The 17,167-nt window shown below is 49.9% G+C and overlaps 1 protein-coding gene across 10 annotated transcripts in view; it reads right to left on the bottom strand.

Moving 5' to 3' along the window:
• SEMA4D (semaphorin 4D) overlaps window positions 1–17,167 on the bottom strand; it is a 134,135-nt gene that overhangs the window by 42,583 nt on the left and 74,385 nt on the right. For 6 of the 10 annotated variants that reach the window (XM_050761258.1, XM_050761257.1, XM_050761250.1 and 3 more), the window contains 2 exons: window positions 13,282–13,344; window positions 185–533 (listed from right to left, as the gene is read on the bottom strand). In XM_050761258.1, the coding sequence (XP_050617215.1) occupies window positions 185–290 (106 nt within the window). In that variant the 5' untranslated portion in view covers window positions 291–533; window positions 13,282–13,344. Of the gene's footprint in view, window positions 1–184; window positions 534–628; window positions 1,708–1,867; window positions 4,119–13,281; window positions 13,345–17,167 lie in introns of those variants that run through there. The other 4 variants (XM_050761259.1, XM_050761252.1, XM_050761255.1 and 1 more) reach the window with 2 other exon arrangements.

Here is a 17,167-nt window from a genome sequence, read left to right on the forward strand (position 1 = left end):
GGTCCCCGTCCCATCCCCAGCCACCTGCCTCCACATCCCAGAAAGTGGGGTCCCCATCCCGTCCCCAGCCACTCACCTCAGCATCTCAGGAAGTGGGGTCCCTGTCCCACCCCAGCCTCAGCACCCCAGGCAGTGAGGTTCCCCATCCTATGCCATCAGCACCCCTGCAGGCTTCATCGCTCACCTCTGTGCTCCCAGGTGATCCGGGGTATGGGTGCAAAAGCCATCGCTGTCCCAAACATCACTGCAAGGGCCATGAGCAGCCCCCTAATAGGGATGCACATCCTCATCAGGTAGGGGCGACCCCAGGGGGTTCAGCAGCAAAGGCTCACGGCAGCAGGTGGCCGGGAAAGTGTGCTATTGCAGATGTGGCTCAGCGCCCCAGGACCAGGGCCAGCAGCACAGCCTGGAGTTGGTGAACAGTGCAGTCCCTGAGAATCCACATTTCCCAGTTCTCCAGGAGAGGAGGGGTCGCTCTCACCACTGCAGTGCGAAAGTCCACTGGATACTTCTTCAGGGCCTCAGAAGAAATGCTGGAAGGACATGAGAAAGAAGAGACAGGACCCGTGGTGAGTGATGACCCACTTCTCACCGCTCTGTAGCCCCTCTGCTTGCCCTGGGTCCGCACCCGGGTACATCTGCTGAGGAACATGGAAGGCGGCGGGGGACAAAGAGGGTCTTAGAAGTGGATAGCCCACATGGACACAGGAAAGTGAAGCCGGGGTCTTCAGGAGTCAGTGCTTCCCGCTCCTCCAGCTCCCAGCCCAGAACGCAGGAGAGACACACGGAGGGGACCTGGTGTGGGGCACCCGGCAGACACACATGGCCGGCTGGCTGCCCAGCTTCCTTCCTGTGTGGCTGCTGTGTCCAGCTGGTAATGAGATGAAAATGAAGGAAGAGAACTCAGGTTTCAGTTTCCCTTAGAGACTCTGCCTTTGTAACGCTCAGTGAGGAAACGGCCAGAAAAACCAGAGGCTGCAGAGAGTTAAGATGTACATGTGAGTGCACACGCATGCACACACACAACATATGCATACACATGTGCGCACACACATGCACGGATGTACACCTGTACAAACACACGCACGTGAGGCCTCACCATGCAGGAGTGTCTGACCTCCTGCCCCAAATGGGGCCCTGCTGGCTCTTCCAGTCTCACTTAAAGAAGTCTGTGCACCACAGAAACGGTGGTGACGCACTCGGATTTGCCCAGGAAGAAGTAGCCCTTAGTAAAAGAACAGGCTTAACGCTGCTTAGTGAAACCGTGGAGCTGGTGGTGGAGGAGGTGTGCATAGGCCTCCTGGCCCCATCTCTCATGTCCCCAACTTTCTCTGATGACTGCATGGCTCCTGTTCTGGTATACCTTTGCTGGTCCCCACAGCCTAACCCACCACAGGACTGGCCCAAGGGGGTCTAGCACCTTGATCTGGGGCCATCTGCACCCCTGGGTTCACTCTATGAGAAAGTCCTGAGCTGGGCCCAGTGACTGGGCACTTTCACATTACACTTCTGTAAAAAGTTCACTCACAACAGCACCCTGGGAGCCCTGAGTCCCTTGCTCCCCCTTCTATCCAGGAGTCCTGTGAGGGTCATGGAACAACCACACCCCTGAGCTCCAGACTCCAGAACCCCACTCCTCCCCACCACCTCTACATGCCACCTTCCACCTCTACATGCCAGCTTCCACCTCTACATGCCACCTTCCACCTCTACATGCCAGCTTCCACCTCTACATGCCAGCTTCTACCTCTACATGCCACCTTCCACCTCTACATGCCAGCTTCCACCTCTACATGCCACCTTCCACCTCTACATGCCAGCTTCCACCTCTACATGCCACCTTCCACCTCTACATGCCAGCTTCCACCTCTACATGCCACCTTCCACCTCTACATGCCACCTTCCACACCCAGCCAGACACAGCCGAAACGGAACCTCACTCTGCTTCCAGCCAATTCCTGCAGTCCGTGTCCTCACCTAAAAAAAGCACCAGCAGTCAGGGGCCAACCACATCTACCTCTAACCCCATCCCCACCCCCAATCCATAGATGGTGCTGCTGCTCAGCCTCAAACGCATCTGGGGCTTGTTTCCTCCTGTCCATCTCCACCACCATCACTCATCTGAGCAATGCTCACCTCTCATCCTGGCATCTTCAGCAGCCTCCTACTCCCTTACCTCACTTTCGTTCTTGCTTCCGTGGTAGAGATCACTGGCTTCCTGCCCCAGCATCCACGTTCCTATACTCTCACTAACAGAATCCCGAGGTTACTTGGGTTGGCAATGTGCCCAGCTCACTACATCTCCCAGCTTCTCTGGTGATAGTTCTGGTCAAAGAACTGTACGTGAATTTATTAGATGGCAATTCCAGGAAGGAGGGGCACCCGGCAGACACACAGATGCTAGCTGATTCAGCTAGCAATTCCCTCAGTCCTTCCTGCTGCTGCCTGGAACTAGAATGTGATGGCTGGAGCTCTGGCAGCCATGCTATGAACATGAAGATAAAAGTCTCATTCTAAGAACGGCCAAGTGAAACCCACAAGAGCCTGTGTGACCCTGATAACATAATGGAGACTTTGCACTTGCTTTCTGCTGTCCATTTATTAGCAAGTCTGTGCAGACTTGCTAATAAAATTGTTAATCTCTTTAAATGACTTGCTTGCAGATTTTTGTTACCAACAAATACCATTCCAAACTGACACAACCTCCCTCCAATCCACTGCCACAAAGTAGCAGTGGCCAGAGTCATGCTCTTATCATAAATCAGATCAGATCCTTTCCCCATGTGAAATGTTTCAACAGCTTCTCATCACTCAGAACAAGGCCCACATTTTTCATCATAGCCAGCAAGGCCACGGACAACCCTGCTCCACCTCCATCCAACTGCTCCTCATCCACATTCCCTCCACTGCACTGTCCTGGCTACACGTGAACACACAGAGCTCGGCCCGTCTGCAAGGCTGTGCAACAGCTGTCCCTCCTGCCTGTCAACACCACTTAGAACATTTCCAGATGTGTCTGTTCTGAAGTTGCCGGTCTAAATCCCACTGCACAGTCTCATTCATCTAAGAGGCTTTTCCTCTGTATAACTGATCGGTAATTAGCAGTGGCTCCCAAAAGCTGCTCCACTTTGAGCTCCCAAACCAGCTTCTACATAGGCTCCCAAGGAAGAAGACTCAATAAATTATAGGCTCAGCTCTTCTGAATTCCAGGCACATTTGCAGTTCCTTGCCATAATGGTGTCACTTTTTGTTTGCAAACCAGAAGTAGACCTACTTAGCCTACAAAGTTGTTGTGAGAAATATCTGCTAAATGATTATTTAGCAGATAATCATATTAATGTATAATTAATCAATTAGCATCCGATAATAATGTTTATTATAGTAATAATGTTATTGCTCTGACAAATACGAATGGAGCTCATTCTACGTCTAGAACAAATCAGTCCTGGCCCCACGGAACCCATGTCCTAGAGTGGGACTGCGTGAAAGCAACCAGCCCAGGGCCTGGCACACGGAAACATCCTATGCCCCTCCAGGGTCCTGCTGCCCTTGCTCTTCTCAGTCTTCATTGCATGCAACGACATGGGAAAGGATGGTAACAGTGGTGACAAGCTGTCCACAGTCCCTCAAGAGAAAAAGCTCCCATTAAAAACCATCCACCCCTCCTTTTGGAGCAATGATCCCCTGGCATTTTCAGGATGCTTTCTTTCTCCCATTCCGTGTGACAAACGTCACACAGCCAGTGAGAGCCAGAAGTGACAACGTGGCCAGGCTGCCCCATCCCTTAAAGCAGAAGAGGATGGCACACTCGCACCGTGAGAGACTTCACACTGGCTCCCGCGCCACCGGAGGAGGAGGAGGAGGAGGCAGGCCTGCGGCAGGCAGGGTCTCAGAGAGGGCTCTAGTCATACATGCAGCAAGGACACCAGTGGCCTGGTCCATGTGCTGCAGTCCCAGCCCAGTGAAACCCAATGAACTGACACTGGCTCCTCCAAGTCACACCCAGCCCCAGGTCCCAGCCAATGCCAAGCTGTGCACAGCAAGGATACAGCAGAAGCACCCGCCCTGCTGGCATGTCCCCCAGCTGGGCAAAGCTCCATACACACAAAAGAAACAGCAATGAGCTGCCAGGGGATGGGAGAAGGCGCTCTGAAGACGGATGCGGCGGCTGCAGAGATAAGGCGTGCCAACCACACAGGAAGGCAGCAGCGGGGACAGCCCAGGGGCAGGCGAGTGGGTATACAAACCGCTACATCCAGACAGGGGAATGTTACTCAGCATTAAAAATAAATGAGCCATTAGGCCATGAAAAGACACAGAGGAACTTTAAAAGCTTATCATTAAAGCCAATCTGGAAAAGTACATACTGCATGATCCTGATCCCAACTATAGGACATTCTGGGAAAGGCAAAACCATGAAGACAGTAAAAAGATCAGTGGTTCCCAGGGGTTGGGGGGAGACAGGGTTTTTAGGGCAGGGAAACTACACTGGCAGGGATATTACCACAGTGGACACATGTCAGTATGCATTTGTCCAAGCCTACAGAACGTACAACACCAACTGGCAATCCTAATGTCCAGGTACAGATGTCGGGTGATAAGGTACCTATGTGGGTTCACTGACTGTAGCAAAGGCACCACTCTGGGGGCGATTCTGAAAGTGAGGGGGCTGTGCATGTGTGGGGAAGGAGCGTATGGGAAATCTCTGTACCACCTTCTCAATGTTTCTATGAACCTAAAACTGATCTAAACAATAAAGTCTATTAAAATCAGTAACAACAAGGAACAGGCCTAGGAGTTCCTTGCCAGTCACAAAAGAAGCCCCTGTTAGGGTTCGTGGCCTGGACGCGTTAAGGAGGTGAGTGTCCAACACCAGACGGCTGGGAGCAGAGACGCAAGGGTCACAGGGCCCAGTTCATTCCACGTCAAATACCAAAGATGCTGGGTCACTACTGGAGAGAGATGGTTTGCATAGGATCTAATTCCTATCTACGTCCCCAACTGCAGTCAGTCCTCTGCGTATCCCAATAAGCACGCTGCGGGCAGGCCAGGCTAAGAGTCCAGAGCCAGGAGATGGGAGAACACAGAGATTTATCTCAACTCTCTCTGGAAACCCAATGAAATGACTCTAAAAGGATATGAACTTTAAGGATAAAAATGGAGGGAGGAGGTGACTTTGGAATCTATTAATAGGTGAGTAGTAACCAATGGTGTGCTGGCAAGCTGTTAATACTGGCTCTCCACGGGGTGGGCAGTGGGGGTGGGTGGTGGGGTAAGGTGGGGGGTGCCCAGCTTGTAGCACACGCTGATTTCTGTGGTGTAAATGCTGCTTTCGAGCTTCCAGAATGATGCCGCTGAACTGGGGAGAGGTGCACAGCAGCACCCAGCACACAGTACTGCCACCTCAGATACAAGAGACGAGTAACTGCAACCACACAGATAACAGTAGAATGCACACGATATTAGAAAGGAATGAGTATTTTACCTTTTTAAATATAATTTGTTTCATTTTAAGTCCATATATTTAATTGTTAACAGTGGCTGTTACCACTGTTAAAAATTACCACCAGCCCTGTCACACACCCAGCCCTGTCACACACCCAGCCCTGTCACACACCACCAGTGCCGACTGATTTGAATTTCAGACCACAGTTGAGCCAGGGCCTGGAAGAAGTCACAAAGAAACACAACCTGGAAAATGGAAGCAAGCTTAAAAGTAAAATGTGGTGAAAGAAACGGAAGGCTGGAAAGTAAGTTAAAGAGGTTTCCTAGAAGTTACACATGCAGCAGAGATGAAAAAAAGGGGAACAGACAACTGGAGGATCCATTCAGGAGTCCCACACAGAACTGGCAGGAGCTTCGGGAGAAAAAATGAGGAATTATTAAAGCAGTAATAAAAAGAAAATATCTAGAACGGAAGGGCCTGAGCTTTCGGAATGACAGTGCCCAGGAGCACAGTGAATGAAAAGAACCCACCCACACCAGACACATCATCCTGAAATGAGGGTTACATGACGCATCCAGAAAGAAACAGGCCACAAAGAAATTACCTTTGAGCGCCCCACTGGAGGCAGCAAAGCAACGCCTCTGAATCCCAGGGAAGATGACTTCACACCTAGAATTCCCCATCTAGTCAAATTATCAACCAGTATGAGTGCAGTACAGAACATTGCTTCAAACCTACAAGTTCTCAAACGTTTTACTTCCCTCAACTTCTTTCTCAGAAAGCTACTGCAGGATTTGCTCCACCAAAACAAGGGAGCTGCTTCCCAGGTCTTCTTTCTTAGGAAGTGAGTGGAGGAGAGGCAGTCACAGCGGGGAGCTGGGGAGGAGGCAGAGGCTCCAGTGGGGTGGGGCAGGAGAAGGCACAGTAGATTACTGATTGCATCTGTGGCTTTGTTCTCAGAAATGCATTTTAAGGCTCTGGCAAAGAGTCTGAACATGAATTAGAACAGATACACAGATTAGAAAATGAAGTTATTAACCCTAGGGGAAGCAAGAGTGACCCATGAATGGAAATGTAACCGGAGCGTACTTATCGCTGCCCAGGTGCACAGCCCCCATGACAAAAATTACAACTAACTCCACTGGGGGTCTGGGGGAAGAAAGAGAGGGAAGGAGAGGGGACGAGAGTCGGAGAACACAATCCTGTCTTCCAGCATAATACAACATCTAAGATGGAAAAGTCAGGAAATGTAGGCGTATCTAGTTTGAAGGAAAATACCAAAATGACTAAAACAGTTGAAACTCACTGTCTCAGGGCAGCAGGGAAGGGACAAAGGGACAGGACAAGCAAGTGCTGCTTCCTCTCTCAAGTAAAATAAGAACTATTTCACTTTAAAATTACATGCATTAATTACCTTCATAAAATGAATTAACCTTAAAAAGACATCCATGTTCTGGTTCCTCACAGCCTGGGAAAAGCAGCCCAGTGGATCCAGAAGCAGAAGACACGACCCCCTGAAGATAGGCTCCCAAGGACAGGAAGAGTGAGCTGCCTCTGCAGAGCCTGGGTCCCGAGACCAGCCACATTTCGGGGCTCAAACACGTTGTAAAAATAGGATTGTTCACCGCGAAGCAGAAGCGTCGGGCAGTGGCACAGGATTTAATGCAGAATGCCGGCTCCTAATGTGGCCAGCCTCTTCCACTCCACTCCTGCCTGCTTCCTCTGACGCACCCCACCCCTCCCAGGCTGCCTAGCAGCCTTGGCACCTGCTGCTCCCTCTTCCAGACTGTTCTTCCCCCAGGAGCGGCTGGTGGCTGGCTCCATCCCACAGTCACTCTTTGCCTCCCCTGACCCCCACACTCCATCCCCCTCTCGCAGTATTGTTTCATAGCACTTGACCTAAGGACCTGAAAATGCCTCCCTGACTTAGCTGAGGCAGAACGGGAGAAACACAAACACACCAAGAGAAGACTTGGGCCAGACCTGGAGAGGACAAAGGTACGGCGCCAAGAGTGGAAAGTCCCAAAAAGCAAAATCCCCAGTGAAGAGAGATTTAAAACAAATCTTTTAATAGTATCCGCAACCAAACCCAGGGATGGCAAAGTCATCCCTGGACGAATGTGGCTGAGAGAAGGTATTCCAGGAGCGTCAGCAGGTGCCCAGGTGGAAGCCAGCGGGTTCTCCTGGGTGGCTTTAAATGGTTACGAAGAACTGTCAGGACTGGCGCTGTGTATGTGGTTATTCAAACTGGTTATGTTGAAAAGAAACCTTTTACTTAATTGCTTTTACCTTGGACCAATCCAGACACTGTCATATAGAGCTCAGCAGGGCACGGGCACACCTACCTGGCTTCCAGCCAGGCCCTGCCCTGAGAACAATGATTGACCACCAGGCTTCCTGGTATGGATTTGTACCCAGGTCTGCAGTGTACTGATCTCATCAGCAGACACCAGATTCTTAATGGCATAAATCAGACCCTGCTGCTCTTCTCAAACGGCCTTTAAAACAATCCACATGAGTAGCCAAAGGTCAGGACAGAAGGCCCATGCCACACACTGCTCCTCCCAGGGAGGGGGAGGGGCTGCCATTTTCTTTGTGACATTGGAGGGTTTTTTTTCCTTTTTCAACAAGAATGCATTGTTTCATATAATTTTAAAGTTGCTTTAAGCACACACCACACTCACACAGATCTGCCGGCCCCACGAGTTCTTTCAGAACAGTGGCTCCAAAATCATTGATGGGCGTTACATGAAGGACTTCACTCTAAATAGTTAAATTAAAACAAAAGGAAAAAAAGCCCATTTTGCTGGCTTTCTTCACCATTTCTGAGAAGCAAAGGTATCCTGCTGGGAGTTGAGCTGTATGCACGTGCATTTTGCCCTGACAGTGTGAAATTGCTGCCCTTTGCATTCAGGAAGAATGACTTGACACAGGAGCCCATTAGAAAGACAGGGTTATGAAATGTCACTCCCATTACTCACACGTAATTGTGGCTGTTCATGAGGGTGCACAAGCCCACTTTAAATGTCAGCAGAATGAAACTCCGAGGGGGCTCTGAGCCCCACACTCTTGCCTGTCAGTACTTGTCAGAAGGCGGCTCTCCCACCCCCAGGGGCCTTCAAATCAAGGCAGGAGATCACAGCAGAGAAAATGGGAGTACCCAGCAACCACTGTGCGTATATGTCTGTGTGTAGGTACATATATGTGGATGCATGTACATCTGTGTGTATGCATCTGTATATGTGCATGCATTTGCATCTGTATTTCTGTATGTGTGCATGTGAACACGCATTGATATGTGCACCTATCCATGTTTGTATATTTGTACACATCTTTACAGGTGTGCTGTATACATGTGTATGTCTGCATGTCTGCACATGCATGTGTATGCCTGTGTGCATACACATGTGCACCTGCATGCAAACGCATATGCATCTGTGTGTGTGCATGTGCATCTGCTTGGATCTCTGCATGTGCGTACATGTGTATGTCTGTGCATGCATGTGTATGCCTATGTGCATACATAAGTACATCCGTGTGTGTGCATGCGCATCTGCTTGGATCTCTGCATGGGTATACATATGTGTATGCATGGGCATCTGTGTGTGTGCATAATGTGTGCACCTGTGCATGTTTGTGTATATATATCCATATATATGTATCTGTGTATGCATATACATGAATGTGTGCACAGCTATATGCGCACATATGTGCATGCATCTGTGTGTGCATCTGTGTATGTGTATGCAGACATGTGTGCATCTGTGTGTGCATGTGTGTATGTGCATCTGTGCATGTGTCACTCTGTTGCAGAACATACATTCTGACCTAGTGTTGCATCTTAGATGTGAATAGTGACTGTTGGCAAGTGTCCTGTAAGGCAGAAACCATGGACCAAAATGCCATCTGGGGACTGTCCAGTCACCCATGTCTCGGCTCCTTCCTGGGATCAGATGTCTGGCAGCTAGGGCGGATTACAGAAGGGACACCAGTCACTACCACATAGAAGGTGTCACTGCTTCTGCCAGCAACAGGATGCAACACTGGCATTAAAATGCCCTGGCTGGCATCCCAGGGAAACTGAAAGGGGATCTCTGGTGACAGCTGTGGACTGGCCAATCTAACACAGGCAGTCATTACCTGGACCCCTGACCTCACTGCAAACCACTGCCTGGGGGAGTGTGTTCTCGCTTATTTCTTATCTCAGGGGTTTGCCCAGATGGGGCAGGTAAAGCTTAGAGCCTCTCCAGGCCCTGCAACCAGGACAGTAGAGGACACGCACTCACCACATCTCCCCTCCCAGCTGGCAGCGGGCAGCCAGGTGCTGGGAAACAGAAGACACCACAGCCCTCCCCGGCCATGCCTCGCCAGTGCCTGGCCACCTAACGTCTCCACCCTGGGATGTCCTCTGCCCCCAGAAACCCCTCTCCCACCTCCAGTTGGGATGCTGATGTCACCGCCTTACAAACTGAGGATAAAATGGCCTTGCCCCAACAGGAATCAGGAATGGGTCTCAGGAGCTGTCTAGGTCACAAGCATAATAAACAACTTATTGTTCCAACTTCAGTTTTCCTAGAGTTTAAAACTGATCCCTGGAGACCAGCGCTCCAGCTCTGCAGGGACGTGCGTGGCCCTGGACCTGTGCCGGCTGGACACACCCAGCAGGGCAGCTGCCAGGACCGGTCCACTTCACCCTCAAGCCACATCCCTGCAGGAGCAAGTAAGGATGTCTCAGACATGCTCTAACCCTCACCCACTTCGCAAACCCCTGGGTGTGGCAGGTACAGAACGGGAAACCCAGGGAGAGAGACAGAGGGCGGTGGGAGTGAGGGACACACAAACCCATCTATCAGAAATGTTGGCAGGGCAAGTGCTGTGAGGATGCACGCAGCGTGGCGGCAGGAACAGGGCCCTTCAAAGGAAGAGTGGAGACCCCTCTAAGCATCAGCCAGCATGGCCGAGATGCAGACTGTCATGCCAGTTGTGTGAGATCACTCTACTCTTCAGACTTGGATGCAGACAATATTGTCTTTTCTGGAGGGTCTGTGGTATGTGCATGCATCCTTGGGTCCAAGCAGGTTAGTGCTAGAAAAAATAAGCATCTTCCACTGGCCTTATGTTGACCTGCTGCCACCTCCAGGGGGGCCAACGGTTCCCCTACTGGACACCGGCTCCCAGGGACCACATGGGGTTGTTCTGGGAAGTGGCTGGCCAGGCCCTCAGGGAGGGCTGTGTTAACCCTGCAGCCCTAAAGGGATGCCTGATGTCATGTCTTTCAAAGGGGATACTATGGTCTGAATGTCTGGACCACCCTCACATTCAGATGTTGAAATCCTAACCACCAATGTGATGGCTTCTGGAGAGGGAGCCTTTGGGAGGTGAGTGGGCGAGGAGGGCAGAGTCTTCATGAATGGAAGCAGTGCCCCTATAAAAGGAGTCCCAGAGACTCCCTCAGCCCTCAACCATGTGAGAAGACGCCGTCTATGAACCAGGAGGAGGGCCTTCACCAGACACCAAGTCTGCCAGCACCTTGATCTCGGACGTCCCTACCTCCAGAATAGAAATGTCTGTTTTTATGTCACCTCAGCACCAGATAGAACCCAGCCGGCAGAGATGCTTCCAGAATGCCAAAGGTCACCATTTACACTGGTAGAGCCTTTGATAGGACACTAAAACTGGTGCTTCCGTCCCCCAGAGCTTGACCTGCAGGGCGGGCAAAATTACATAAAAGACACTATATAGAAAAGTTGTGCTTTAAGTGGACTTTATTTGTATTCTTAATCTTCCCACCTCTTATAAAACTTTTCGAATTTCAAAAATAATTCCAAGGGTGCTTAACTAGACAAAACAAATGTAAATTAAAATAAAATACCCATGTATTGTCCACAAAGCAGGCTGAAATTTCGAAGTCTGCTGCTAGCCAGGGCTGGGAAGGTGTGGGGTAAAGGACTTCCGGGTGCAATTCTGAACTATCCAGATGTCTGCACACTCTGATCCCCTGGCAACTCTTGGGCAGCAAACTATGTGTGCACAGCTGCAGACGTGCAAAGCGATGTGTGGGAGGACCACCCTGCTGTGCTGTGACAGTAAAATGTGCAACCGAAGGGGATGCTCCTCAATGAGGGGCTGGTTAACAGTCAGGCAAGGAAGACACCACCATTACAAAGACTAAAGCTGATCTACACAAACTGCCCGTGAGCACATCACACCAAAGACAGGTGCAGAGCAACAACACATGAGGCACGACCCACCCGTGTCAATAGAGGATGCGTCAGTCTACACACAATACACACACACACACAGCCACGGGCACACATGGACATGCACAAACACCAGATACAGACTCACAAGAACACACCTTCCCACACACAGGGACACACGGATACCAGACACACATGCACACATATGAACGTGGACAGACAGCGAACTGTTAACAGTGTTGCTTGTCAGGAGGAGGAGGAGGAGGAGAACAGCCAGGAACTCAAGTTTTCTTTGTTTTTTAAAAAATGAATCACACTTTTATACTGCTTCTGTAAAAAAATTTAATTCATTGAGACTGTTTCATCCATGCTACACTCAAGTCAGTAGGACCAAAAATTGAAACCCACCACATTAGTATGTGGAGCTGTGTATAATGCAATTTTTCACATGCTAATCCATTTCTTGGCTTAGGTGACTATTTCTTGCCATACCTTTGACCCTTTTTTTATTCACATGAAAAATGAGAAGTGGCTTCCTTTCCCCATATATACTTCATGCTTTTTGTGACAGCAAAGTAAAAAATAACAGAAGGAGCCAGTCCTCCTGGGGCTCTCACAATGGAATTCTCTCACTGCTTAATACAGCACAGAGCGGATAAAACTGTCCCTGCTTTCAATTACCTTATAGCTAAAGATTCCAAAATTTTTTTTTATGAAGAGACCAACAAAAAGCAAAACTCAAAGACAAATGACTTAAGGGAGGAAAAAGAAACTAGCAAAAAAAATACTTGTAAGACAAGTGCCAACTCCTAATAAATAAAGTGATTTAACAAATGTAAGAAAACAGAGCTCCCACCCCAGTGGACCAGATAAGATATCCAGCCAAAAAGCACAGAAAGTGCTGTCTGCCTGGCAGTGTCACTGTGCTCATTAAAGCCGCCCCATCTAACTGGCAAGATGAGCTCTCATCACGGTGCCATGCACAGGAACCATGAAAGTCTACGCTGGCAGCAGGACTCTTTTAAAAGCCAGCAGAATAAAAAACCTTGTGGGGGCCCATTCATGATACTTGAGTAGGATGAAAATGATGAAGGAAAGATGGGGGTTTTACTTTTGTTTTTACAAATTAAGCTGGTTATTTCTCTCTCCTCTGAAACGGAAATTGCATGGCTTGGAATGGACCAAAATTAAGATTAATCACAAAATGGCCCAAATCTGAGGAGGGTGACCTGGAGAGCCCTCTCATTACACCACACGTCTTACCAGCCACCTCCCTGCACCCTCCAAAAGAAGAAAGTAAGCTTTCTGGTGTGGGCACCAGGGGCCAACGGCCACAGAGCTGCCACAAGCCCAAGACCCAGTGGGAGGAGAGGCCGAGAGAGCAGGGAAGAATACGGGGAGCAGGGACAAGCAGTGGCAGAGCAAGAACAGAGGCAGACCATCACTGCGGGTGCCCAGCAGCCACCTCCCCATGCCGGGCCCAAGGGATGGCAGCCAAGTCTGAAGCTTTGCCCCACGGGATATCCAGGGACCAAGGGACCAAGCAACCAATCACCTGCCAGATGCAGCTGAGGCCTCTACACATTACCAACTCTGCTCCACTGAAATTATAGATCATGAATAAAGCGGTTTTACCTGTATCTTACGCCTCTTGAAACTTTCCAGTCGTTTCTAGAAAGAAGTCTTCAGAAATCTTTGCTGTGAAAATAATGGGAAACAAGGCTATTTAAGCCCTTAAATTGTCCATCCACTTAAACTCAGCAACACTCCTAGAAAGGCACTGAAAACAAATTATTGTGAGTTTAAACCTTCTAGACTTCCTTAGATGCAGGATCAGCTTGGCTTGTATGTGCTGGGGAAGACAGGAGGGAGGGGCTGTGAAACCGCCCACCCATGAACAGAGGGGAAGTGCAGCCCAGCCCGTCAGCTGGTGCTGGAGATGAGCCCCAGGACCTGACCAGGTGCACTTTCTTGCAAAATAAGCCATTTCAGTTAGCAGAGTCTGTGAACCAAAAAAGTACAATCTAATTATCTATTAGCTCCAGATATGTATTCTGTAAAATTCATCTTCATGAGGCAAAGAAGGAAAAAGCAGAAACACATATAGCATAATTACAAGAACCAAAGAGCTGTTCATCTTCCTTTATTTTTGGATGGTTGATTTTCAGCCAAACAGAACGACGTCCACTGTGGTGTGGCAAGGTTCCATAGCATGGCTGTCGCTCCTCTGCAGTGTGGGAGATCAGCCTCAAGACAGCGATCATGGGGCGCAGTAACAGCACCAACAGTTAGATCAAGAGAATCAGAATCGCAAAACCAGAGCCACGTGCAGGACTGCAGACGCTCAGGAGCCGACGCTGATCCCTCCATGATTCTATTAATACAGGAGCCACGTAATTGTTAAACCTTGGAATCAGACTCCAGCATATTCTGTGGTGAGGAGGATTTCTTTTTTGTTTGCCTTGTGCTTTCAGAGCTTATATGATCACGGCTCTTTTTTTGAAGCCAGCTGGGAAGGAGGCGGCTCTCCCTGGAAACGCAGGTGTAAAGCCCCGGTCCCTCCCACCCAGGCCCCTCACTGGACAGCTCCCTCCTCTCCAGACGCCCTGCATACCCCTCCCCCAGGAGCAGAACCTTAGACACGGCCACAACATCCGGTCCCTCAGCCCCTTGGGGCCGACACATCCTCTGAACCCTGAGCAGGCACCTGAGGTTAGCAAATGAACTGCGCAGGCAGTGATCAGAAATGACCACGATTCATCAGGCCCCACCGTAACAGAGCTTCCAGAGACTGACACTGGGGTCTTCCCTCCAGCAGTGGATGGCTCTTATGGCCAATTTTATAAGCAAAAGTATGTTCACATGAGCAGCTATGAAAATCCTGGGAAAGGCCACATCCACCCAGGATCTGACGCTGACATTTCCTGTTGAAACTCTCGGGGTAGGGCTGGGCATTTGGGCACAAATGCTGGACAAGCAAAGAGGGAAAGCCCACGCTGCTGTGGGCACCTGCAAAGTGCCACATCACTTGTTCCCACAAGGCTTTCCTGTCACACAGGAGGGAGAGGGGACAGCGGCCACCCGGGGACTGTGCCAAAAAAAAACCAGTTCAAGGCAACAAAGGCAGGGATTCATACAAAAATAAGAGGTTTAGGTAAATAATGTGAATATCAAGGATTTTTAAAACTGAAAAACTGGCTGGGCGCTGTGGCTCACATCTGTAATCCTGACACTTTGGGAGGCCAAGGCAGGTGGATCACTTGAGGTCAGGAGTTCAAGACCAGCTTGACCAACATGGCAAAACCCCATCTCTATTAAAAAAAAAAAATACAAAAATTAGCCAGGTATGGTGGCAGGTGCCTGTAATCCCAGCTACTTGGGAGGCTGAGGCAGGAGAATCACTTGAACTCAGGAGGTGGAGGTTGGAGTGAGCTGAGATCACGCCATTGCACTCCAGCCTGGGTGACAGAAAAAGACTCCGTCTCAAAAAAAAAAAAAACTGAAAAACTCCTATTTTCTAGAAAAGAAATAAGCCTTTGTCACTTTAATAAAGACCCAGAACTGCTCATCCTGAGGTTTAAGACATGTATCATATTCGCGGTAATTTTGTGGCATCCAACAACAAATGTCAGCAGGTCTGGCATCTCATCTCAATCGCCTCCAACAACTCCACCTGAACCCCGGCATCCTCGCGTCCTGCCTCCCAACTGGGGGTTCACATCTAGCCTCCAAAAACAGCTGCCAGCCCCAAGGCTGCTGAGTGGGAACACACTTCCTTTCTTAGTGAACTGCCCAGGCCCCAGCCCCACGTTGCCTTCACCCGACATGACCAGGGTTTGTTTCTTCTTCCTCAGCATGCAACCCCACAGTTATGAGTGACCTGGCTGAAAAATGCAAACCCACACTTCTCACGTAATTACTCATCATGCTGTTTTATCTCAGACCTCCCAACTCCTGACAGCACAGGTAAAAAGAATCCAATGGCCTTTTCACCAAAAAGCAATGAAATTAACTAGAAGAGAGAGAAGCATTTCCCTCTCATGGCCTTCACACCCTCTCCTGGTGCACCCCCAATAGTGCAGGAGAGTGTGGGGCTCCAACGCCCAGGCCTTGCGAACAGGAATTTAGTGGTCGTTGGTGGCAGCAGCACAGAGCCACGGGCAGTGCCTTCATCTGGCCTCCATCCTGCAGACACGACCTCGCCTTCTGGGCGTCCTCCCTAAGCAGGGACCTGGTGTTCTTCAGCACACAGAGGAGACAAGTGGGATGAAGCAAGAGCAAAGGCCTCTGCAATCAGAGGAACCTGGGTTCCAGTCCCGGCTTCTCCAAGCTGTGTGTTCCTGGGGGAAGTTACTGAGCCTCTCTGGGCCTCTGTTTCCTCATTCAAAAAGTGGGCACACTAATACTGCCTGCCTCATCTGGTTCTGAGGATCCATGACTAATCATAGTTAATGTTTCCTAGTGCTTTCCTAGGTGAGGTGCCGGATGCTGTTTAAGCACTAGGAGGCATTAACTATCATTCTTACCACCTATGAAATGAAGCTAGTTACACCTGCCTAGCTAAGAAGACTCAGAGAGATATAACAAGCATGGTGCAGCTATTAGCACATCTAACACACCCTACTGCCAGGGACTGTGGGTTCCACCAGCCTCCTCCTGCGCACACGGGGGATCGGGGCTTCCCCAGGTCCACATAGACTCCTGGGAGCAGAGCTTAGGAACACTGTGACAGGCAGCACTGCTGTGGCTGTGGACGCGGAGGGGGCCGTGAGCCCCTTCTGCTCAATCTCCTCATCCTGGCCCAGAAGCAAGTAAAGAAGTTCCAGGGGCAGAGAGCAATGGGGGACCTTCCACTGAAATTGGCACTCCAGCACACACCCCGATGGCGTGGGCACGCGTATTACAACACGATACCATTACACTCTGCTGAGCAGGGCACCCATGAGAAAGGCTGGCTACAAAGTGCACAGAGAGGGCCTGGAGGACACGTTCCCGCACCCTGCTGGGCAACATCTGCCAAGAAGCTCCATTCAGAACCTCTGACCCAGCAGTTCTCTACCAAGAATTCAGTGTGGATATACCCCCATGTGTGCAAGACGACTGGTACGAGGCCACTCAACAGGTAAACTCCAAAGACACCCAGAAGTCCGTCCGTGTGTGCGCGTCTATGTACATGGGTACACACGGACATAGCACAGAACGTTTTCTATACAAATTACAGCACATTCCAGAGGATGGAATACTATGCAACCGTTAAAAAGAATAAAGCTGCAATTGTATGAAACGGCACCCCAGATCCATTGTTCACTAAAAAGCAAGGTTCCCAAAAATGTGTACAGTGTTTCCACCTGTGCAGGCACATGGTGTGTGACCGTGTGTGTGTGTGAATGGGTGTGCACGCAGGTTCATCAGAGGGATGACTGAAGAGATCACAATTTAATCAAGAACCTGCTGGCAGGGGATGCCTATGGAGAGAATTTGATCTGCGAAAGGAGTGTGCTTCATTTTTCACTATTTGGAT

This window comes from Macaca thibetana, chromosome 15, assembly GCF_024542745.1.
Source record: "Macaca thibetana thibetana isolate TM-01 chromosome 15, ASM2454274v1, whole genome shotgun sequence".
Taxonomy (NCBI): domain Eukaryota; kingdom Metazoa; phylum Chordata; class Mammalia; order Primates; family Cercopithecidae; genus Macaca; species Macaca thibetana.